This window comes from Symsagittifera roscoffensis, chromosome 9 (assembly GCF_963678635.1).
Source record: "Symsagittifera roscoffensis chromosome 9, txSymRosc1.1, whole genome shotgun sequence".
In the NCBI taxonomy this organism is placed as follows: Eukaryota; Metazoa; Xenacoelomorpha; order Acoela; family Convolutidae; genus Symsagittifera; species Symsagittifera roscoffensis.
In genome coordinates this window covers 5,451,109-5,475,937 of record NC_087070.1, presented here as the reverse complement: position 1 = coordinate 5,475,937, position 24,829 = coordinate 5,451,109, and the positions used below count along the sequence as shown (strand labels likewise).

General features: G+C 36.6%; 1 protein-coding gene across 1 annotated transcript in view; it reads right to left on the bottom strand.

The window, feature by feature from the left end:
• Positions 1-268: 268 nt before the first annotated feature.
• LOC134854917 (uncharacterized) overlaps positions 269-24,829 on the bottom strand; it is a 32,023-nt gene continuing 7,462 nt past the window's right edge. Inside the window, exons 5-11 of the mRNA XM_063871318.1 lie at positions 21,372-23,153; positions 10,248-13,476; positions 7,484-7,935; positions 6,766-7,070; positions 5,928-6,063; positions 4,947-5,120; positions 269-737 (exon numbers count right to left, since the gene is read on the bottom strand). Of these exons, the coding sequence (XP_063727388.1) occupies positions 391-737; positions 4,947-5,120; positions 5,928-6,063; positions 6,766-7,070; positions 7,484-7,935; positions 10,248-13,476; positions 21,372-23,153 (6,425 nt within the window). The 3' untranslated portion in view covers positions 269-390. The remainder of the gene's footprint in view (positions 738-4,946; positions 5,121-5,927; positions 6,064-6,765; positions 7,071-7,483; positions 7,936-10,247; positions 13,477-21,371; positions 23,154-24,829) is intronic.

The window sequence follows — 24,829 nt, the reverse complement described above, 5'->3', positions numbered from 1 at the left end:
GCTATCGTCGTATTACTCAGAAATAATTTTTGAGACACGCTACTTGCATTTTGTCAAGAAAAATTCAGATAAACAAAACTACAAGCTGCCCTCGAATAGCAGCCGCAATTAAAAAGTCAACAAAAATCTTAAAATCCGACAACAACTTGACACTCACTTTGCTATCAGTACACTCACTTAAACCGGTACTAATGCTCACTTAACAGAAAACACTTTTGCTTATTGTGAAACAAGTAGTATTGTGTTTCAAGACAATGACTCTCGCAAATTTTGGGAAAATATTTATTTTAAATTAAATCATTGAATGAATGTTCATTACAAAAAGATCGCAGGTTTGTGCTAAAAGAAGTTTAACAGTTTTTTCAAATATTAGCGGCACACTCTTCCCCGTCATTTGTGCATCTGCAGCAGCAACGAAACTTGATTCGTGTCTAACTTATTTTGCAAATTTGAAAAATAAGTGACAGTCGGTTTTGGGTCTAAAGCGTTGAACACGAAAAACAAGAAATAGTTCGAGCCTTTCTCAGTGGCGAATTTCAGTTCTGCAGACGATATTTTAAACACTTCGCATTGGGGTGAAGAAGTTGATTTGACCTCTATAAAATCTATCTTCTGCGTAGATTTATGCGTTACACAGATGTCGTACGGCCTGTACTGCTCCGTTGTTTCGTTTAGCCAGTGGATTTCTGTTGATCCTTTCCATGTTTCGCATAGTTGTTTGTAGACTAACAGCTCGCCTAAAAAAGCAATCAAACAAACTTAAGCTTTATATTAAGCACCAGACGTTGATCTAGGACTTTTCCAAAGAGGAAAACCGAAGGTAGAGGAGGTTTTCATAGCATTTTTGAAAATTCAAGCCTTGTAAAAAGCATACATCTCAGATTTTCAAGCTCCTCCCAAATCTACAAAAACTGCTGGAATGATTTATACGCAAACATTAAAAAACACAAACATTAAAAAACGAAAAAAAGTGAAAGAAAATTTTCGTATCTCTTGATAAAAGACAAATAGGAGCCCAGCTAAAGCAGAAGTTATGTGACTTGAAATTTTTAAATTTGTTAAACTGATGCGGGACGAAGTGCGTAATTTTTAAAATGGGACTTTGTTCAAGACCTTAGTTGTTTCCCAACTTAAAGAAGAGTGAAAATTTTTCGAGATATTGGAATTTATCCAAGAACATTCGACTTCTCTTACAAAAAAAAGGAAGTCGCCACTTTTACAGGAACTATTGCAACCTGTTCTTTCGATTGAACTTTTCGTCTCAGATTTGACAGTCGTTTTTAAAATCAAAGGTTTCTAAAAAACGGTCAAAGTTTCAAAAGTTTGACATGTTTGAAAGTCATAACTTTTTTCTAAAAAAAATTGGGCGTATCCAATTATAAGAGTAGGTTTTCAACAACCTATTGTTTCGATTAAAGCTATGATATCAGATTTGGGAGGTTAGTTATCGAGAAAAGTTCAAAAACAGCCAACGAAAAAAAAATGATAATTCCGAGAATTAAAAAAAATGGGCGAAGCCACTTATGTAGAAGAGAATCACGCCACCTGCAATTTAGATTGAATCCAAAATCTCATGGGAGGGTAGTTCTCAAGAAAAATTTCAAAAACCGGTCAAAAAGTCACAAATTTGACTTTTCCCAGTGCCATAAATTTATGCGTTAAACAATTTGGGCGTAGCGGCTTATGCAGTTGAGATCTGAAACCAAAATCTTCAGATTTGAGATGAACGTTTTTGAGGAAACGATTTTTTTAAATATGGTAGAAATAGACCGCCACAGACTTTATCGAAGGCTGTAGACAGAGGGGTAAAGTAATAGAAGACTAGAGAATTATGCAGGTAGACAGGGGAGTAGGCGGTCTTTCCATTCATACCCCTTTTTTGAAAATCGATAGAATAGTTTGAGAAAAACTAAGCCATTTGCAAAAAATTAAAATCTTTTCAAAGCGTCTCAAAAAACAATTAAAAACACAACCCCATATACTAGAAGCCCAGCTAAAGCTAGAGGTACCTGTTTGATAATTTTTGAATTTGTTCTACTGATGCGGGATGGAATAGATAATTTCAAAGTTGTTGCTCTATTAAGAGATGAGTGAAATTTTTTTTGCGATTTTGGAATTTTCCCAGAAAAATTTTTTTGTTCAAAGTTGAAGGCATAGCATCTTATGCACGGAAGCTTCTCACAATATTTGCCTTGATTAAAACCTTGATATCAGATTGAGTTGTTTTCGAGAAGTCAAAAAGCGGACAAGAAATCAGAACAATGACTTTTCCGAGGGTCATAACTTTTGAGTACAATAAATGTGGGCGTATCTGTTTATGCAGGGGAGCTTCTCACATCTCGTACTACCCATTGATACCAATATCTCCGATTCGCGACGGTAGTTTTTGAGAAAATGAAAAAGTTCCAAAAAACGGTCAAAATCCAAAAATTTGACTTTTCCGAAGGGTGATAACTTTTTGTGTAAAAAATTTTTGGGCTTAACCGCTGATGCAGGGGAGCCCCCACAACCCGTTCTACCCATTGCAGCCAAAACCTCAGATTTAGGAGGGTAGTTTCCGAGAAAAGTCAAAAAGTTTCAAAAAACGGTTCAAAATCGAAAATTTGACTTTCCGAGGATCATAACTTGTTATTTAAAAAACTTTGGGCGTAACCGCCTATGCAGGGGAGTTTCCCACAACCTGTTTTATCCATTCAGCGCAAATTCTCAGATTTGGGTGGGTAATTTTCGAGAAAATGTAAAAAAAAATCATAAAATTTGAGTCAAAAATTCCCCCCACACTTATTCGAAGGCTGTAGACAGTGGGGTAAGGTAAAACATAGCCAACTTTCAGTGGAAAAGAGTCATGAACGGAACGGACAGAAAAAAATGACTTGTTTTTTCAAAAATCTTCAACTTTTGAATTTCAAAAAAAATAGATGGCCTTAAAGCTCTTTCAATTTGTAGAACAACTTGTGATGGACATTTTCATGTTAAAAATAACCTAATTTGAGAAAACTGGATAAATAGGTCAAAATTTTATTTCACTGGAAAATCTGATAAATAATTTCCACTTTCGAAATTACACATCGATCACGTATTTCGTGACCTTTACAACTTTCCTGTTCGATAGTGGAGTTTGCCATCCTTCTATCAACAGAAATGCACTGAACTTAAAAAACTTTAAAAGTCAAGCCGCGAAAAACCAAAATTGAGTGTGAACAAATTTTAGGACTTTTTCCTGAAAAAATCAGCACGACCTATATAAGAGTACCCACTACGTTCATTACTCTTGAAAGAGGCGAGCGTAGTATGCAGAGGGGCTTGGTACCACTCTTTTGAAAATCGGCAAGCAGAGTGGTTTTTGAGAAAGACGAAAACTTTCCAAAGCCTCTCAAAAAACCCGATCCCATACATTTTCATAATACCTGTTTTCAACAAACAAGAATTCTAGGCAAACCTACCAAGCAAGACTTTTGAATTTCAAATTAGCAACGGAACAAAACTTACGAAGTGGAAACAAAGCCGACAATCTTTGAGCAGACACTAGTTGAGCCGAAAAGATATTGATTTATTAACAAACTCAAAAAGTTTCAGGTCCCTCCGAAATACAATGATCAGCACTTGCAACTACCATGATATCTACTTCTAACAAAAAAAAAACTTGAGCCGATGAACAAAAGTCCGACAACTTAGGTTTTACGTGAAAAAAAAACGTTCAATTAGATACATACTGAGAAAACAAGGAAAGGCCCCAATTCGAAAGCTGGACCTAATGATGCAAAAGCTACGGCGTTACCATACGCCAATTGCAAAGGAACCTGAAAATTGTTCAGATTCAGTAATAAAGCATGATGAAAATGTGTAAGAAAAAGTTGTTTACGATGAAAAAAGTCTAGTTGTGCAATTACCAACGCAAGTGTAATTAACACCAGTTGAGCCGAAAAAAAATTCTTTGCTAAGTTAATTTAAAAAGTTTCAAGTCCCCCTGAAACAACAATGAACAATACTTGCAACTACCATGTTACCTGCTAACAAAAAAGATCCGTGATGTGCCAACTGAGCCGAAAAACTTGAGCAGATAAACTAAAATCTGAAAAACCATTTTTTTCGGGAAGTTTTTTCAATGCATATATTTTGAAAAAAAAAACAAGGACAGGCCGCTATTCGAACCCCAAACCTTATGGTGCAAAGGTGACGGCGTCATCTCTAGGCCAAAAGCGAAAGAACCTGAGTTGTTAACATTCAACACAGAGGCAAAGCTGCGCTTTGCAAATATTAGCGAGACCAGGAAAAAAACAGCTCTATTAAGTGCAATAAAAAAGTAAGATTAGCCTCGAATCAGTAAAAATTCGTCTAGGTCTTGGATAAATCTCCGCTCTAGAGAATAAGAGTCTCACGCACTAACCACTCAGCCGCAGACGCTTAATATTACTCAAACACAAGCCATAAACAAAGTAGAAAACAGATGCTATAAAATTTCAAATTTCCAATGCTACAGATCGTGATTATAGCAAAACTGCCACAAAATAAGTGAGCAATTTTCCACTTTCAATGAACACTTTTATTTGCGAGTTAGATTTGAAAAAAGAAGGTTCGTACTAATACACTAGCTGCTCGCAAGTGTAATGATAAAGCAAGTTAAAAATTTGAAAGAAAACAAATTTACGGGAAAAAATTTCCGATTACAAGGCGCTTGTTTTCGCAAGTGTAATTAGCGTATGTCTAGAACTCGCTCGTCTGTCAAGTCAACTAAAAATGATAGCTTAAGGGAAACAATTAACGCTAGTCTACAAAAATGCATATTAAATGAAATTATGCAGTTTGGTGCATTGGTCATGATCTCTTCATAAATCCGTACACCAATTCTTACTTGAAACTTCCAAGAATAAATCTAATCACGTTTGAGACATGAAAATTGACAAATTATTAGAGAACATCAGAAAAATTTAGCTATAAACCCTTACCGAATCGACCGGTTAAAATGGCCTTGTGTTCTGCGGCTGAGCTGTTACCACGCACTGATGTCCCAGCCATAATCTGGTTGAGGTCGTCTTGTGAAGGGGGTTGTGTTTTGCCACTGCTGGACAAGTGAAGAGTCTCCAGCTGACAGGACACAGAGGAAAAGTAGGTGGTGTCATCTGAAATCAAACAAGAAACATTCTTCGAGAAAAGAGACAATATCGCAACACTATCGACGGCAAATGAAGATGTTTTCCGAGCAAGAAAAATCAAAAAGACTTAATTTGAATAAATATGACCATGTCAAGCTTTTCTACAAAAAACTTTTGATCAAAAAATAGCTTATATACTAATGGTCGAGAACCCCGCAACACAAATCTACTTCTTCATGGTCCCATAACACAAGAATATCGATCAAATAACTCCCAACCACCCCCTTCCCAGATTTACGGCTGGGAGAGACCCAACTGAAACCAACCGGAATCAAACGAACTGATTTACAAGAAAAACGAGCCGTTTCCAAGAGCTCCAATTCAAAAAATTACTTTCAGCGCATATAACGCAGTCTGCATTAAATTGTAAGAATTTAATGCGAATTTGAAGATGAAAACAACAACTTTAATCTCAATTTTGGCATGATATTAATGAAAATTGATCTGAAGTGGCCGAATAATTTTTTTTGGCCCTCAACACCAGTCTTCTGGTAATTTACCGCAGAGTTCAGTATCGATAGGTGAAACGAATAAATAAACTGTTTGTCTTCTTCTACCTCTCCACCCCCCAAAAAAACTCATCCACATAACAGCATGTTAAATGCATTCTTTTTCAGCCAATCAGAATGCGGCATTTTGCATATTCGCATTACTGTTTTAATTTGCCGTTTAATTTTAGGGGTGACGTTGAATTGGTAAGTTTAGGAGAGAAACTGTTGACGAGGTCCAAAAGAAGAGAAACTGTTCACGTGGTGGAAACTGAAAACAACCAACTTGGAAATGTGACTTCCATGTTGAGACTGGAAGAGGTGGTTGAAACTGCGACCGTTTTCTCCCCACCCTCCAATCCCTCTTCTCGACCAGCTGATGTTCCCGATGATGCCTGACTTCCTGCTTCATTGCAGATATTCTACATAAAAAGAAACATAGCCAACTGACAGTTGGAAAAGAGTAAAGAACGCAAATAAACAAAAAAACATATCAAACTAACAGTTGGAAAAGAGTAATGAACGCAATGAAACTGAAAAAAAAACCCAACTTGTTTTTTTCAAGAGCATTCAACTTTTGAATTACAAAGAAACAAATCATGGTCTTAAAGCTCTTTGAATTTGTAGAACAATTTATGATGGACATTTGTTGTTAAAATTAACCCAATTTGAGAAAATTGGATCAATATGTAAAACATTTATTTCGCTGGGAAATCTGATAATTAATTTCCATTTTCGAAATCAGAAGTCGATCATGTTCATCATGACCTTTACACTTTTTCTGTTCGATAGTGGAGTTTGACTTCCTTTAAACAAAGGAAATGAACTGAACTTGAAAAAAATCAAAAGTCAAACCGCAAAAAAGTTAATTTCAGCGTGAACAAATTCTAAGACTTTTCCCTGAAAAAAAAAACAAAACATCCAGACCTATATACGAGTACTCACTACATTCATTACTGTTAAAACTAAAATAAAATTTTACATCGATACAGTAACTTTAACAATATATATGCGAACAAACGGCGACAGCTACAAATTTTTTAATCCTCAATTGTATTCATAGCTTTTCCAACATTCTAAGCATCACTTAAATGCTCAAAAAATAAAGAATAGTAGAAACACACCACAACTGGCGCTGTGTCATTTTCGGCGAAAATTTCTGGGTCAGATGATCTCGGTTTCTTCTCTTGGCTTCCTTGGGGCGATGATGACAAGAAATTGGGCTGCTGCTCACTTCCAGACACAGTTGCTTCTCTTGGTCGTTTTTCACCACGCACAGACACCGGTAGAGTATTCCCATCTTCATCTGACTTTGACCCCGATTGAACTCCTTGTGATAGTGGTGTTGATGAATGTTTCGGGGAATTAGAGTTGTCCATCTGCTGGTTCAGAGAAGAGTCGCCAATGATTCGATTTGGCTCAGCCGTTACTGCCACAAAAAAGAGTTAAAAATCACATATAGAATCTGAACTCTTGGGAACATATTAGCAACCACTCTAAGTTATGTTTGTTATGAGTGGCAATGTTTTGAGACAAAAACTGAATTTGAATAAAAGTGTTGCTGATCGGAATACTATATATTTCTTTTGCAGCTCAAAAAACCCAATTTCTCATTGGAGCTGTTTGGTTTTTCCAGTCTTCGAGACACATTCCTTGCGCTTAACTTCTTTAAAAAATCGAAATGCCATTTACAAGACGTTAAACACTGCAAAAGAGCAATACAAAAAATATTTCAACAAGGAACGAGCTATAGAAACTAAAAACAAAGAATAATTTGATCTGGAGATGTTTTAAACATCATCTTCAGCAGTGCTTCGAAAAACAAAAGAATAATAAACTTACTCATTCTGGGCGGCACAACATACTCCGGCTTCCATTCTGAAGGTGGTTTGGGAGGGGGAGGCACTTCTGCCACCTGTGCAGAGCTACTCTGCTCGTATCCAACTGAATCCCCACTCAACCCCCCTACTGTGTACCCTCTGGGGGGCAAAGGGGGCCACTGACCAGCCCCCCTCGTCACTCTACTCTTCGTTTGCATCTCAAGTTCCGTTTCTCGCTTGGCTCTCAAATCCTCCTCTGTTACAACCGTGTCGCCTGTATTCCGCCTGATCTCCAGGTCTATCGCCACCTGGCTGTATTTTGGTTCCGAGACACTCCACTTTGGATCTGAGGACGGAATTGGAGGAATGTCGAAGCGCTTCAGAAACGCCTCAACATTGTGACACCCTGGCTCCTTGTTGAAGTACTTTACTAGTCCGTCGATGAACAAAACTAAGTTATCTCTGTCGCCAAAACTAAAACAATTCACATTCACTCGCTACACAAATAGTTTGACTTGGTCTGAACGAAAAAGATACTGGAAACAAATATTACGTCATTCTCTTACAAAGTCGAAACAATTAGATATACTAGCGCTTGAATCGTACCCACGGTACGTCAAACAGATTGTGGAACCTCGAAAATAAAGTTATTTCATACCATAAAAAGCTTCATGGTCGTATTAAAAACACTTCACGGTCGCAGCATTTTCTTCAAAATCTATTGCAACTTCAGGTTCGTGATTTTTTCAAATAACTATACTCTGAAAAAAAAATCATTCTTCATTCGACAACACCCTGCCGCTTGCTATAGCAGCTCAAATTCATAGATAATATCCGTTTACAAAACAACCAAATTTAACGGTTACCAAGAATGCTCGTACAAGTTCAAAAAACTTGATATTTTTGAACTTACATGTTCAAATTTTATATTTTGAGTGCTATAGGAAATTATTATGACCAGCTTGACTCAAATCAATTTGCAATTATTTTGAGTGCAGAGTAACTCGCCACGCTCACATAACTCGCACGCACGCTTTATTTTTCATCATCATAGATAAATTGATAAAATCAACTTTCGATTTCCAAAAACAATCTGTGCCCTAAAAACCCTTTGAATTTCAAAATCAAATTATAATCGACAGTTTTTGATAAAATTAACCCAATTTGAGAAAATTGGATCATTACGAAAAGTTTTTACTCCGCTAAGAAATCTGAAAATTAAAAACCACATTCGAAACCAGAATTCGATCACGTTTGCTGTTCGATAGTGGAGTTTGATTTCCTTTTAACAAAGGAAAAAACTGAACTTAAATAAAATCAAAAGTTATAACCGCGAAAAATCAACGCTAAGCGTGAATAAATTTCAACAATTTTTCCTTAAAAACCAACAAATTAATCATCAAGACCTATGCAAGACTCTTCACTACGCTCATGAAAAGCTGAAATAGACCAAATCATGGTTGACGAAATTACAACCAAAGTACAAAAAAAATTCGAATAGAAAATTGTATTCAGAGTACGGACGTGTATTTAAAATTTACGAAAAAATACAACTGAAAACTGGAAATGAAGGTTTTCGAACTAAAAAATCTTTTGATATATTTCATTATGATAACACAAAAAACCTAAAACAACTATTCATTCCCATAATTTGACATAACCGCGCAAGTTGCTTAACCCTATATACAAGATTTGGTACGAAAAAAATCGGATAGCAAAAAAAAAACGGATGAAAATTTTCAAGCAGCTCGAATAATTTATAAAAGTGCTATAGGAAATTATTATGACCAGCTTGACTCAAATCAATTTGCAATTATTTTGAGTGCAGAGTAACTCGCCACGCTCACATAACTCGCACGCACGCTTTATTTTTCATCATCATAGATAAATTGATAAAATCAACTTTCGATTTCCAAAAACAATCTGTGCCCTAAAAACCCTTTGAATTTCAAAATCAAATTATAATCGACAGTTTTTGATAAAATTAACCCAATTTGAGAAAATTGGATCATTACGAAAAGTTTTTACTCCGCTAAGAAATCTGAAAATTAAAAACCACATTCGAAACCAGAATTCGATCACGTTTGCTGTTCGATAGTGAAGTTTGATTTCCTTTTAACAAAGGAAAAAACTGAACTTAAATAAAATCAAAAGTTATAAGCGCGAAAAATCAACGCTAAGCGTGAATAAATTTCAACAATTTTTCCTTAAAAACCAACAAATTTATCATCAAGACCTATGCAAGACTCTTCACTACGCTCATGAAAAGCTGAAATAGACCAAATCATGGTTGACGAAATTACAACCAAAGTACAAAAAAAAATCGAATAGAAAATTGTATTCAGAGTACGGACGTGTATTTAAAATTTACGAAAAAATACAACTGAAAATGAAGGTTTTCGAACTAAAAAATCTTTTGATATATTTCATTATGATAACACAAAAAACCTAAAACAACTATTCATTCCCATAATTTGACATAACCGCGCAAGTTGCTTAACCCTATATACAAGATTTGGTACGAAAAAAATCGGATAGCAAAAAAAAACGGATGAAAATTTTCAAGCAGCTCGAATAATTTATAAAAGTCGGCCATGTCTGTGAAACTACAATTTGGAGTTTCATGTTTCAACCTCAAAATTGAAACCCTTATGTTGAGTGCTCGCGACCGTTAAAATTTGTATCACAAATCTATAATTTTCAAAAAAGACTGAAAATTAACAATGGCACTTTTCGTTCTTAAATGAAATGAAAGCGTAGTTAACAAATACATGTCTTTAGATTACCTGAAGACAGAAGCCAGTTCGCTTGATATTTCTTTCCAGTCCTCCAGAAGTTCCCTTCCTATGTAAAACTCTTTTCCGTTGCAGAAAATATTCTTTGCCATTTTCTCTCTAATCACATTCTGATATGTATAAATAACTTCGATCTCTTTGCATGCGTAGAAGCTCAACGACTGCAACTTTTTACTCAGCAAGTTTTTCCGAATTTCATATTTCTCGTTCATGCGTTTACGGATGTATCGTTGCACCAAGGGAGTCACGAAATATACAAATTTATGGACCACGCTACAGGTCCATAACTGGCCGGGGATTGTATTCTCCTGTATGGCCTCACTCAAATAGGTGAAACGACCATCAATCAGAGCCATGATTTTTTCTTGAATCTCAGGCGCCAGTTCCAGAAAACTTGAGTGAATGATTCTCAAATCTTCATGAGATTCGAACATCGTGTACGGAATTGAACTTTGATCGTCTGGTAGTAGTAGATGATCATCTGCTAAACAGGCTAATTTACCATTACTACACGGCAAACAAGCATCACTCTCTAGGATCTGATCAGCCGACAGAGAAATAAGCAGAAACAGATCTTCAATTCTGTTCTCACGCTTACTAACTATTCTCGTCATGTCGATTGAACTTGTTAAGCTCATCATTAACTCGCGATACACTTTTGGTGGCGGTTCAGCCAACGCTCCGACAGCTTCGAAAAACGGTCCCAATAACCTGTAGGGCCGCATGGAACTGAACATGGTTACATTTAACACACTCAGTGATTTATGTTTGTTCAAAACTTGTTTGTATTTTTCAAACAGACCACTGTGATCTCCCATAATTAAGTGGTCCACAGTTACAAAGTGGAACGCACCATCTACGCGAGGATTCGGCAGATAAAAAAGAGGCTCATTTTCTAGTATCTCGCATCGATCATCTATATTATTCTGAAGGAAATTGTAAATACTAGCCATGTGTTCTAAACTAGTCTCAAAAGAAGCATCCTGTGAACATTTTCGCAGGTACTCTAAAACTATATCTGCAGTCAAGTTCAAATTTATGCCAAGAAATTTCACAAATTCTGGACTCGAATTGATAGGTAAATTCGCTTCTAATAACTGAACATCTGCGGGTCTGAATAGCTTCTTGGCTTCGGAAGTGTTCACGAACACATCTCGAGGAACGGACAAAGTTGGAATAGTACCTTCAACCGTAGGCACCCAACTAGACTGCAAAAGTGCATTAGCTAGTGCCGAATTAACAAGTTTCACAGTTCCAAATTTCCCATCACTGATTCTAGCGAACAGATATTCACTAAGTCGACGCCAATAATGACTGACTATCGTAAACAGCTGCATATACTCTGCACGAGTCACGTTGTTTGTTGTGTTTTTCAAAATATCAATCAACTCACAGTCGAAATCTGTGCAAGTTTCAGTCGAACCATCTTCACAGGGAATTTCAGTCTTGACTTCTCGAAATTGGAAAAAGTCTGTGACGCCCAAACGCGAGAAAAAGTCAAATGCCTGTTTTGAAGTGCAACCTTGGTTTGTATTTTTGTAACTCAAGTATCCCTCGTGTAAAACTCTGAAGCTTGTCGACTTAAAAACCGACATCAAAACTATTTTCGGCTCGAAATGATGATGAAAATAAACAGACAAGTTAGTGCCAACTTCTGAAGCTTGCACTATTTTGGTTTCTTCGTTTTTGCGAGTCAAAACTGGAAAATCGATCAAAAATTTCTTGATTGATTCTTGATCTACCGAATTATAAACATCGTTCCAAGCACGAATGAGAAAAACGGTGTAGTCACATAAGCTTTCGTGGGATAATTTGGCCCAGGTATCCTTCTTAGAAAGCACGTCAAATACATGATACTTTGCCAGCTCCCTGCAGCTCGCGACCTTGACCCCGATTCTGACCAGCAGTTTCTGGATATCCTGGTTGATTTTATTTTCCTTTTCAAGCAATAGATTCTGGTCGACCACTTTTAGAAGAGTCAGCTTCCTAAGCATCACTTGATTCTGCTCCGAGTTGCAAAACAAATCTGGGTTGTTTTCAACTGAAACCCATTCTTCTTCAGCCAGCGGAACAAATTCAGTCTTCTTCAAGGTTGAAATACAAGCTGAGTTGAGTTGATGACTAAAATTGGCAGTCATCGTCAAGAGAATGCTCTTTATAGTTTCCATTTTCTCGTTCTGGGATAAATTTGCACTTTGGGATGAGCAAATGTATTCGAGTGTGACTAGAAGATCATTTATGCCAACAGTGTGAAGACCTAGTTGTTTCACGACAGCTGGCCGCAATCGATCCAAGTCTTTATGGGCAAGTTTCCATCCGGTGGCTCTGGTGAACAGTCCAGTATCTATAAACCCACTTGACAATAAATTTTCACCGAGCTGAATAGCTTCGCACGCTAAACACAAACCACCGTCGACCGTAGGAATAATTGGCTTACTTCTAATAAGCTCGCATATCTTTTGAGCCACTGGTTTGAAATAACCGAAAGTTTCATTGGGCAGCGGGAGGAAGTTCAAAAATGCGATTGCAGCATGCACCGAATTTTGCAGAATGTCTACGAAGCTGTTCATATTTTCCAGAAACAGTTGCGGGATTTGAAGAGATAGCCACTGGTTGAAGGCCGAGTCCATGTCTAGATCCTGTCTCGACGAGGGAATTTCAAAATCAGCTTGAACGATGAATTTCAGCCCAAAATCTCTGACCGGTAAAAATGCAAACGCACTTTGGGTTTGGCGGAAATTGAACGTACAGGTCTTTCCATCCGACGACTTTTCCAAAGGGAATGCGAAACAGATCTCAGTTTCCTCTAACTTCAAGTTCAGATGCAGGGGAACATCGACCGAAAATGTCTGCAGCAAATAAAATTGGGAGGCTTTTGCCGACTCTATGCAAACAACGTTGTCAACTAGCTTTCGTTTTTTGAAGACCACTGTTTTTGTTTTCGCAACATCAACATTGTTTTCGTCCACGATCGTTCCAGCAGTATCGAAATGTATCACAATTTTTTGCAACTTGTTCAAAAACAACAACAAGCTAGGCTCGATTTGGGTCAATTTAGTTTCGAATGCGTCCAATTTGGTCGTTTCCTGGGTGGAGAAAGGCAGCACTATTTTTGTTGAGAAATCTTTCCCACCATCTGAACTTACCTCATTTAGCATCTTTTCCTCAGCAGTCGACAAAATGGTGTCTTCTTCGTCAATCCACAGTGGTTTAATCATGCCTGAAAGAGATGTTAAATATCCACAAAGGCTAATCAAGCTTCGCACCTCTTGCCAAATTTCACAAAAATACCATTTCAAGTAGTAGATAAAAATCAAACGAAAGCCAAAGTGGGTATTTTTTGGTTGTATCTCAAATGATGTCCAATTTGAGGAGGAAACTGTTCTCATAAAAACTTTGAGCTACTAAGTACTGATATTCCAAAACTTAAAGCTCGTCCGAAAAGAAAAATCAGTCTTCATACTTTTTTGTTGACTCAAAATTAGGTCGCTAAGAAAATTCCATGAAGTGACAACTGGGCGACAAAACATAAACAGACAGAAGATGTGACGACAAAAGTTCTGAAACTGATACTACCCAACTTCTGGTCAACAAGTTTAATTTTTCAACTCACTTTTCAAACTTTCTAGAATTACAAAGAAAATAGAATGGTTTTAAGTCTTAACTTGAGACGAAATCCAGTGACAAGTAACTCAACATCAGGCGTGACAACTAGGCAAAAATTAGTGTCGCTTTTCAAGTTTTCGGAACACATTCGTTGTTTGCCAAGGACGAATAGCTTCACGTATGTCAAAGTTCATATTCCGTTTCAGTAGAACTGAATAATAATCTTATACGCGAAGTTACATGAAGCTATGCGTATAAAAAAAGCTATTTCGAAATTATATACGGTGATGCTAAATTATGAAATGTCATGTTTTAAACACTTGTCTAGACTAGTCTATAACAAACACATATACCAAACATATACCATATTTCTAGCAAAAAGTTTGATCAAACAAAAATACATCTATTACTACCAACCAAGTTTCTAAGTTTTCTGCTGTTTTTAGAGTTTTGAGAGAAAACTAAATTCAGTTTGAGAAAACAAATATAGTAAAACATTAAAAAAGAGATGCGAGAACATAATAAGCAATACAAATGAAATCAGACGGAAGGCACAGGGTCTCAAAAAATATTGAGTTCGAGGGAAGCATGTCGAGAAACACAATTTCTTAAGTTCACCTAGCATTGAGACAATGTACCAAAGCTGCAACTAAGCTAAAGCCTAGTCTGCCGAAAAATTTTGCAAAATTTTGAATCTAAATTTTTAAAAGAACCTGAAGTTTCCATGCATGCCACCGCCCTGATTAAAACACACGCCTGAAAACCTATTTTTACCCTTCAAATGACGCAATATGAGATGACTATGTCAATAAGACGAAAGCATTTAAACTGAACAAAAGTTAAAAGCGAAAAAAATGTAGTAAATAACACATAATCTTGTGCAACACACTTAACTAGCTTCTTTGTGATTATGTTTATCGATTGCAACGAAACAATCATTTTTCGAGAATTGAACAAATTCGAAAAAAGTAATAAATTTCCATGGGTTGCCAATTTTTTTCCATTAGGTCAAATTGGGTGCCTCTCCAGTGCACTTTACCTTTATCATTTTTATTAAGAATTTTATTTTTACTGATGTTAATACTTCTCGTATTATCAATTTTATTGTCAAATTTAGTTTTATGCTGCGACGACATCAACCCAAATCCAGGTCCAATTGTACAATTTAATGACATATCGGAGAGACCAAACGATTACAAAAACAACATAAAAATTCTACACCTTAACTGCAGGAGTTTAGTACAAAAGATCAAATCTAAAAAAACTAGTAAATACATGTGGATTAAACACAATTTATGGGTTCTTTGAGACATGACTCTAATGATAACAACTTATGGACACTAGAAAGTGATCATTTTGTCTCCTTTCGAGGTGATAGATCAGCAGTCGCAAGCAAAAAACACCGCCCTGATTAAAACACACGCCTGAAAACCTATTTTTACCCTTCAAATGACGCAATATGAGATGACTATGTCAATAAGACGAAAGTATTTAAACTGAACAAAAGTTAAAAGTTGTCTCCTTTCGAGGTGATAGATCAGCAGTCGCAAGCAAAAAACAAAAGGAGGGGGCGTCATGATACTCATTCCTAAAATCTTACACCCAAAACTACGCACAGATCTAAACTTATTTCATCAAAAGTATGACAGCATCTGGGTAGAATTTAAAATATCAAAGAACAAAACTGAAAGATCAACACTATTAAATATTTCCTATATTCCAAATAAATCTAACAAAACGGAGTTTGTCCATGAACTTGCTGTCAGTTGACACAATACTATAATTCAATTATTGTTCTCTTGGGCGACCACAACTTCAACTATTTAAATACTGAAGAAAAAGAATCCTTGGATACAATTTTCACGCCCTATAACTTAGAAGTTGTCAATAAATCAACACCAACTCATTCAAAAACACTGATTGACTATATTATCCCAGATTTAAACCCAACCAAATTGAAGAACAAAGTTTTAAAATTCACTCCACCAATTATAACTGATCACTCAGCTACAATTTTGATATCTGAATTGAAGTTAGTTGATAAAACTGTGCAGTTTAAGCGCACCATCTACGATAGATCAAAATTTTCAGAAAAAGAATTTAAAACTGCCCCAACAAGCATTACTTAGAAGTCTTTCTACAGGCAAAATAACCCTGAAAAATGTTCAACGTTTTAAGTCCCAATATAGCAAGCTGCCTGAAAAGATGATAGTTACATATCGAAATTATTTAATCCTATAACAACTGAGTGACAGAAATGGAATATAATAAATGACACAAAAAACTCGAAAAATCAGCAAACGAAATCACACTACTAAAAAATTCATTTGATGAAGCAATAACAAACAACTTCAAAATGACAAACTTTTCGAATTACAAGTTTTCTAGACTCTTGTTTTACAAGTTTTATTACAAGTTTTCTAGATGTTTTACAAGTTTAGAATTACAAGTTTTCTAGATGTTTTTTGAAGCAAAAAATTATAAAAACGTAATTGATTCAACCATCAAAAACAAGGACCAAAATGGAACCTAAACAAAAGTTTTCTTTCCGGTTTTGAAGTGAAATTGAAGGTAAAAAAGAAATAACAAATTTAAACGCAAATAAACCACCCGGAGCTACTCTGATCTTCCAGCCTGGGCTCTGAAAGATGGGTGTAATTTATTTTCAACTAGACTCAAAAGAGGTATTGTTACTCCAATATACAAAAAAGATGACGCAGAAACAACAGAGAATTTAGACCAATCTCCATAACAGGTCCAATCTCTAAAGTTTTTGAGAAACTACTATACAAACAAATCAATGAATACTTTCAAACAAATCAATGAAAACCCAATTTGATTTTAGAACCTCATATTCAACGATGGACGCCATCCTTTATTGCACTGAGTTCTTTCGCAAATCAATGGATGAAAACAAATATGTTTCGTGTCTTTATTAGATCTATCAAAAGCTTTCAATTCTATCAACCACGAACATTTAAAGAACAAATTGAACGATTTGAGACTTTCTGAATCAGCAATTAAAATGATTCATAGCTTTATAAATAATAGACAACAGAAAACTGCAGTAAATAATACTGAATCCAATTGGATCTCACTTCACCGACGCGTACCTCAAGGTACAATTTTGAGACCGCTAATTTTCAACCTATACATAAATGACTTTAACCGAATCTTGCAAAGTGGTACAATATGCAGATGATACACTACTAATTCGTGATGATAATGACATCAAAAATGCTCTATAGCAATTGCTAAAATCCTGTCAGAAATTATCTCTGTACTTCACAAAACATTCTCTAAAACTGAGAACAAAGAAAACTGAGTTGATGATATTTGACAAAAAACATCAAAGCAGAAACCACAATTCAAAGTTCAGTATAAAATTAGATTATTACAAAATATAAGAAAAGCCAGAAGTTAATCATCTAACAAAGAAAAACTCGTCTGGGACAAAAGCCAACAAGACGCTTTTAAGGCCAAGTTAAAACTAATATCGGATAAAACCATGATGTATCACTACGATCCCAAGAGAAAATCAAGAATCATATGTGACGCCAGCCACAGTGGATTAGAGGCGGCTCTCATCAACAACTCACGGAGGATACACGGGTACCGATATCGTTCGCATGTAGATTTCTTAACACCCAAGAGAAGAAATATAGTACCAACGAACTAGAATTATTAGCAATAGTTTGGTCTTGCGAACACTTCAGGAATGGCCTTTTAGGAAACAACTTCGGAATACTCACTGACCACAGAGCGATAATTTCAGCCTTAAAAACCAACAGAGGTAAAAAAAAAATCATACCAATCAAGACTCACCAGATGGGCAGATAGGCTACTATCGCTCAATTTCGACATATCACACACCTCGGGTTTAAATTAGGAATAATTGAGTATTTATCCGGTTGCCCTGCATTCGCAGCACCTGAGCGCTCTAATTTTGACCAACAGTTTGTAGTTAAATCAATAAAAAATTTCTTTTCAGCTTGTGATACTCAAAAAGATTATGAAGGAAGGAAGTTTCAAATACGGAAATAAGACACCCACAATCCTCATTCATTCAGATTCGGTAGACAAGGGTTTATTTATCCCCAAAACTCCAAATTTAGAAGCCCAAAACTTTCAGCCAATCAAATTTATTAAAAATTGTAACGATCGGAAAACATTAAGGAGCCACAGATTTCTAAATAAAAGATCTTACCAATCAAATGCAAGCAAAACCGGCATTAATACACAAGGGGTCGAAAAAATTTTGACTGAAAATTATATCCAATCAGATTCAAGGAAAGGCGGCACGACTCCGCAAGAGTGCGTAAAAATGTTAACCTGAAATTCTACCCAATCAGAATACTAACTTATGCACAATCGGTGGAGTGCGCCGACTATGTACATATATTCCAACCAAAACAGACTTAAATATGCAAATATATACAGATGCTCACACTCAACCAATCAGATCACTCGAGTTTTATTTATGCACAGCTGCTAGAGGGTGAACAATTATGCGGATCAGCTGTAGATATGCAAACTATTCACGCAATTTCTCACAACCAATCAGAAGCCAGATCCAATTCAGCTGAGATCTCATCCAATTCTCACATCATTTCTGGCAAATCTCTGCCAATGTCAACAACGAACAAATATCAACCAATCAAATCAATCCAGTTGAGTTCTAACTAGTACATTCCTTTTTCAGATATGTCGTCCAATGAATGGAGAAAACCATACACGAACGATAGTTTTGAACGCCTTCTCAACGAGGTAGCTCCCATCGCAGTGGACCTATTTGCGAGAACAAGATCTATGAGAAGCCCACACAAAAGAGAAGAAGATCCCTACTGAAAATCAAGTATGTCCAAATTCTGGCATATCTAAGACTGAAAAGAGGGAAAATCGCAACCACGCAGAGGAGGGAGGCACAAGTGAACAGAATAAACACGTCCCAGCCGAAGAAATTCGTCGCAGAAGATAAGAAGTTGCTCATAGGATTGACAGATATTCTCGATGCGGTCATTTTGTCACAACTGGTCGACCCAACCTACCGACTCATGACACAGGCGATTCTGAGCAAAGATTACGATGGATTTGCGAAAATAGATCCATGCATCAATTCTTTCTGGAACACGGCAGCAATAGTAGACGGCTGCATCGTCATCGACGACCGCATCGCTATCCCCTCTTGTCTTCAGAGAGCAGTAATAACGAGACTCCACAGATGGCACCCCCGACAGGAAGCCATAGTGGATGCATCGCAATATAACTGGTGGCCAAGAATAAACAGACATCAACTGAATGTGCAAGGAATGCAAGGAGTGCACCCTATTTGATTCCAGAAACCTAGAAAGAGACGGGCTAACCGCAGAACAGAAGAGGCAGAACTGTGGCAGCAGACCAAGGGTGAAGACAGTCAAGAAAGGGTCCAGAAGTCCAGATGTCTCACCGAGTTTCAGAGGTCCCACTACATCAATTTCACAAACACCGTACTATCAGGCTCTAGAAAGGTTGGCAAAGTCAGCTAGTGAATGGATGACAATGAAGAAAGCACTCACTCAGGAACAGGAAGCAGAAAAAAGAAGACATTGAAGGACAGAAACCATATATTGGCAGCATCACTTAGGAGAAATCTCACTTCGTAATCAGATCCGACGTTCCAGGATCAATCTTACTTCGAGATTCAGATCCGACGTTCCCAAACTGGCAAATTCAAAATAACTTATTTCTTTCGGATCCGTCTAAAGTAGAAGTGTTTCGTAAAATCCTAGACAGGAGATCCGGCAAAAAAATATTCAGACCTTTCAACGAGCATATTGTAAAGTTTTTAGAAAATACATACACGACAGCATCGGGCAAAGTCATCTGGAAAAAACATATAGCAATTAGGTTAAAAAATAATTCTCTTTCAAGCAAACAGAGTTCCTCAAAGCAAACCACGCTGAAAAGGACCATGAGCACACGATAGCACAACGACGTCGGAAGATGATTTAACCCTACTTTGTCCTCAGCCAAAAAACTAACATCAAAGACGACATTCTTGCCACCTTTACACAGCTACCTTCTCGTCTAAGGAAAATTGCACCAAAATCGATCGAGGGAACGTCCGCCACAGACAAACCATCCTTCTCAGGAGCAGGAATGAGGCCGGTCGTCACCCGTCGTAGATTTGACATTATCTTCAAGCTCAGGAGGGGTGATTCCACCCCCGATCGCAAAATCCTCATCAGCCACCGTTCAGATGGGATCATTAGCCCAGATCGGGACATCAGCACATCATCCTACTGCAGAAAATTCATCAACAACAACCCAATCCGAAACTAAAAGAAAAACTAAGCCAGAACCTGAAAAAATGACGACTATGACCCCGCTGGATGCATCGTCGAGTTCAACCTCGAAGCCAAAACATCGGAACCACAGAATTTGATACCGGTCTCGTAGGAAAGAGATGAACAGATACAAAGCACACAATTTCACCAACAGCCACAACAATGCAAGATGAAGGTGTCCAAGCAGAAGAAACAGAAAAAGTCCCCTTCTCCGGCTATAGACGATATAGAAGACGACTCAGCTTCTAACTCTTCTATGATATCAGGAAGATCGAAGAGACAGACGCATTTCTACGGAAGCCCAATCAGACATGCGGTGAAAGAGATTTCCCAGAGCCAAAATAGTTACCTGTCTCCCAAAACGCCACCCAATGTAGATAACATTGGGGGGAAGGATCTGTCATCTTCTCCACCAACTCCGAAAGGAACCATGAGAGTATTCAAAATATCATTTCAAAAAGGAATAGAAGGGAAGCGGAAATAAATTTGAGACTGAAACTAAAACTTTGAACTTGACATTTTGAAAATAATTTGTTAGCGCTGTTTTTTTTTTAATTTTCCATATCAGTGACACTCCAAATTTAAAAAGGGGGGAAATGTGGTACGGCATACAAGGTCATGTCTAGCCGACAATCAGATGAGTATTAATTAGAGTGCTGCTTAATGAGTCAAGGTCGGGGCAGGTCTCCCACAGCAACCACATATGAAGTGAAAACCATAATCATTCTCTGTCGGAATACCGTTGAAAGAATTCAGTATTTGTCATGCTTTATTTATGTAACTAATTTCAATCAACCAATCTCAATTCACAACTATAACATTTAGTTTTATTCAATTAGTTAGTAGATAGATAGGTTGGCATTCCGCAAACAGGAACCCAAAGCCCATACCTAATATGCAACTACTACATACTACACTCACTAACCATGGTGCCAATGAAATGATTCAGGGAATGGAAAAAAGTTGTTTACGGAAAAAAGTCTTGTACCCGGTTGCACTATCTTTGCTTAGCATAATGGCAATGACATGACTATCAATTAACTATCAATTTGACATTCCTATGTCAAATATTATGTCAAAACTTCGCAAGGCGAGTTAAATAAATAGCTTCAAAAAATGTGACATAGCAATCTCAAGCTTGGGTAATTAAAAACTCAAAGAACTAAAATACTTTAAAACTTACCCAAAGGCCCGTTATTTACGTCGAAGCAAATGTGAAATCCATTAGAATGGATCTGCGGTCTGTCAGTCACTCGGAACACAGACTTGAATCCGATTCCCTTTTGTCCAATTAATCCTTTCCTGTGTTTTCCCTTAGTCGTTTTGCCAACGTCACACAAAGCTCTGATGTTTTGAGATTCAAAGCCGGTTTCGTTGTTAAACACTGTTAGTTTCTGCGAATCGAGGGCGAAGATTAACGTCGGCTCTAAATTTGAATCTGCAACGTTCAAATTGTAATTATTATCGTCGGCATTCTGAATAAGTTCAAGGATAAAATGCACGTCTTGAGAGTACAGTTCTTTTGAAAGTCGCTCTAAGCTCCTGCCGATTCGCTCTTGATGTTTTTCCAATAGAACTCGGGCTTCGCTGTTCATTTCGATGCCCTCGCCGAACTCTTCGTTCAAAATAACGTCAACTATTTTCCTGCAACTTTCTTCTCTATCCAATTTAATCCTCAACTCAATCTGCTCTTTGTCCGATTTTGTGATTGAAGTTACATCAGCTGAATCTTTTTCAGTTGTCTGCACCGATGATGTTTCAGCTATTGGACTTGACCTCTTTTCAAATGATCCGCTCAGACTAAATTTAAAACCAGTTCGGTCGGTTTCTTGATTGTTTTCAACACTTAAATCAACAGATTGATCATGCCAATTTGATTCGTTAATTAGCGCAGATACCCATTGTTTTTCGCCCATCACGTTTCCAACCATTGCCAATTTTAATAATTTGGAAGAATTATTTTCAGCTATCACACAATCCATCATTTTCGATTCCAAATCACACAACCCCACCTTCTCGGCAACAGGTTTAAGCAAGTTTGAAAAAATAGGGGGCACATAGATCAAAGGCAAAACGCTTACAGCAGACGCAATAAACTCATGTAGCAGATTTCGCTGGAGTAAAACGTTGAAAGATGCATGAAGTTCGGATTGACATAACTGAAATGGGAAACTTTTCACACCACCTGTTGAAATTATCAGTGAAACAAGCAGAGCTGAAAACTCTCTGCCATTTTGCCTCTCAACAGATTTGCGGCAGGCTTCGTAAGAACACTCGAACGGGATTTTAACCACTTCGAAATCATCAAGACGCAAAAACTTCACGTTTTTAGATCGGAAAAAGCTGTCATTTTGTTTCAAAAATTTGTCCAAACTACCCAAAGTTGCTCTGAAAAACTCGCTCCACTTAATTTTAGACGATATACTTTCGAGATGTTCGATTTCTAGGATTTTACTCCAAGCTAGCTGGGTCAATTCTTTTTCCTCCATGACAGAACTTGACAGGTCAACCGAGGTTGCAAAAGATCCCGCGTAGGGAATCACGTCATCAGTTTCATCAAAAGGAATCTCAATCATTTCTTCGACTTGATGTCTTATATCCTCGTCATGCTCTGTTTCAAGGTCAAAGCTTCTTTTCAAAGACTCCATTATTTGTTCAACACTTGATTCTGGTTCGATTTTCTGAACAAATTCTCTCAATTTTTTCAAATTTAGTCCACAGCTATTTTCGAAAATATTCTTAACTGCTTTATTGTCATTTCCAATTGACTCTGAGAAAGCTCTCTGTAAATTTTGGTTGGAAAAAATGAATTCAAGCATGGTAGTTTTTTCCAAAACTTTTTGAAACTTCGAGTTGAGTACTCGTTGCTCGATGGCTTCCAACTGTTCCAATGAGACAGAGTTGTTCGCGTCTGTGCCTTTAGCTTCTGTTAGAAGAGACATCAGAAATTGCTCCGCTTCTTCCTCTGAACAGAAACATGATTGTAAATAGTTCAAAAAGGAGTTATCGTTTTCTTTTTATCAATTAGGTCATTATTTAGTGCTCAATTATTTCTTTTTTCGGAACCTTATTCAAAAAACATAGCCAACTGACAGTTGTAAACGAGAAATGAACGCAATGAAACTGAAACAAAAACTGACTTAATTTTTTTTAAACATCTTTCAACTTTTGAATTTCAAAGAAAAAAATAGATGGCCTTAAAGCTCTTTGAGTTTGCAAAACAATTTATGATTGACACTTTTTTGTTAAAATTAACCCAAGTTGAAAAACTGGATTAATAGGCAAAACTTTTATTTCACTGGGATATCTGATAATTAATTTCCAATTTCGAAATTAGAAGTCAACCACGTTTTTGGTGACCTTTACATTTTTGCTGTTCGATAGTGGATTTTGCCTTCCTTTTAACAATGGAAATGCATTGAACTTAAAAAGAAATCACAAGTCAAACCCCGAAAAATCAAAATTGAGCGTGAACAAATTTTAAGACTTTATCCTGAAAAAAAAAACAAAAAAATCAGCAAGACCTAAATAAGAACCCTCACTGCGTTCATTACTCTTAATAAATTGGGATCGAGTTTATTCAACATATAGGTTCTAGATTATTTAATTAATCAGTGAAAATCGAGATCTCGCTGAAAATTTCACTTGGAAAATCTTTCCTTTGCGCATAATCATGTATAATTTTTGATTCAGAGAAGCTGCGCTTCACAAACACTAGTTAAAACACGACAAAAAAGAACAATAAGAAAAAAAATAAGCCTCGAATTAGTCAATATTCGTCAATTCTCGGATTCAAGCTGCGATCTAGAGATAATGAATCTCGCGCAAACCACTCAGCCACGGACGCTTAATAAATCACAAAAACAAGCCACAAATAAAACAGAGAACAGATGCTATGAAAATTCCTTTGTTATAGCAAAAATGCCACCAAATAAAAGAGTCTGTTTAATGAAGACTTTTATTTTTGAGTAGGGCTGAAGTTTTTAAGCGCCATTTTAGGAATCAAAAACTTCAAAAAGTCAAAAAAAATTCCGCAAAAAAACAAGAAAACATTTTTGAAATTTTTTAAATTGTTTTTACGATTTTATTTTGTGTTTCTCAAGCCATTTTCTACAAAATCTGTTCTCCAGTTTGACTATGAACTATATCTATTTTTCGTTCGGATTTTTTATTACACCACACAACAAACGACACTAATTTAAAATATATATATATATATATATATATATATATATATATATTTTCAAGACTACAGTAGGAACATTCTGTGCTATTAGCACGGTAACCGTCTATGCGTGTTTTCTTTTTTTTGTTTTCCATGCAAAATCAGGTACCACAAATAAACATCAGACGATATATCATATTAAAGCCCTTTTAGTCGTGATTCCGCGCGCATTAAGAAATTTCTAAATAATGTTCACAGTGTCGAGAAAATCCGGTTCGAAATCTTCGAATAAAGCGAACGAATAAAGAGATGATAACTTGTAAAAGTGGTCATTTAGACTAAAAACATGATTTTTACTAACGAAAACTATTTTTTGTAAGCTTTATTCGGCACTTCCCTCCAAACAAAATTAAACAAAAAAGATTTAAAAAAATTAAGAATGAAGCTAGAGGCGAAGCTGCGCTTCGCAAACACTG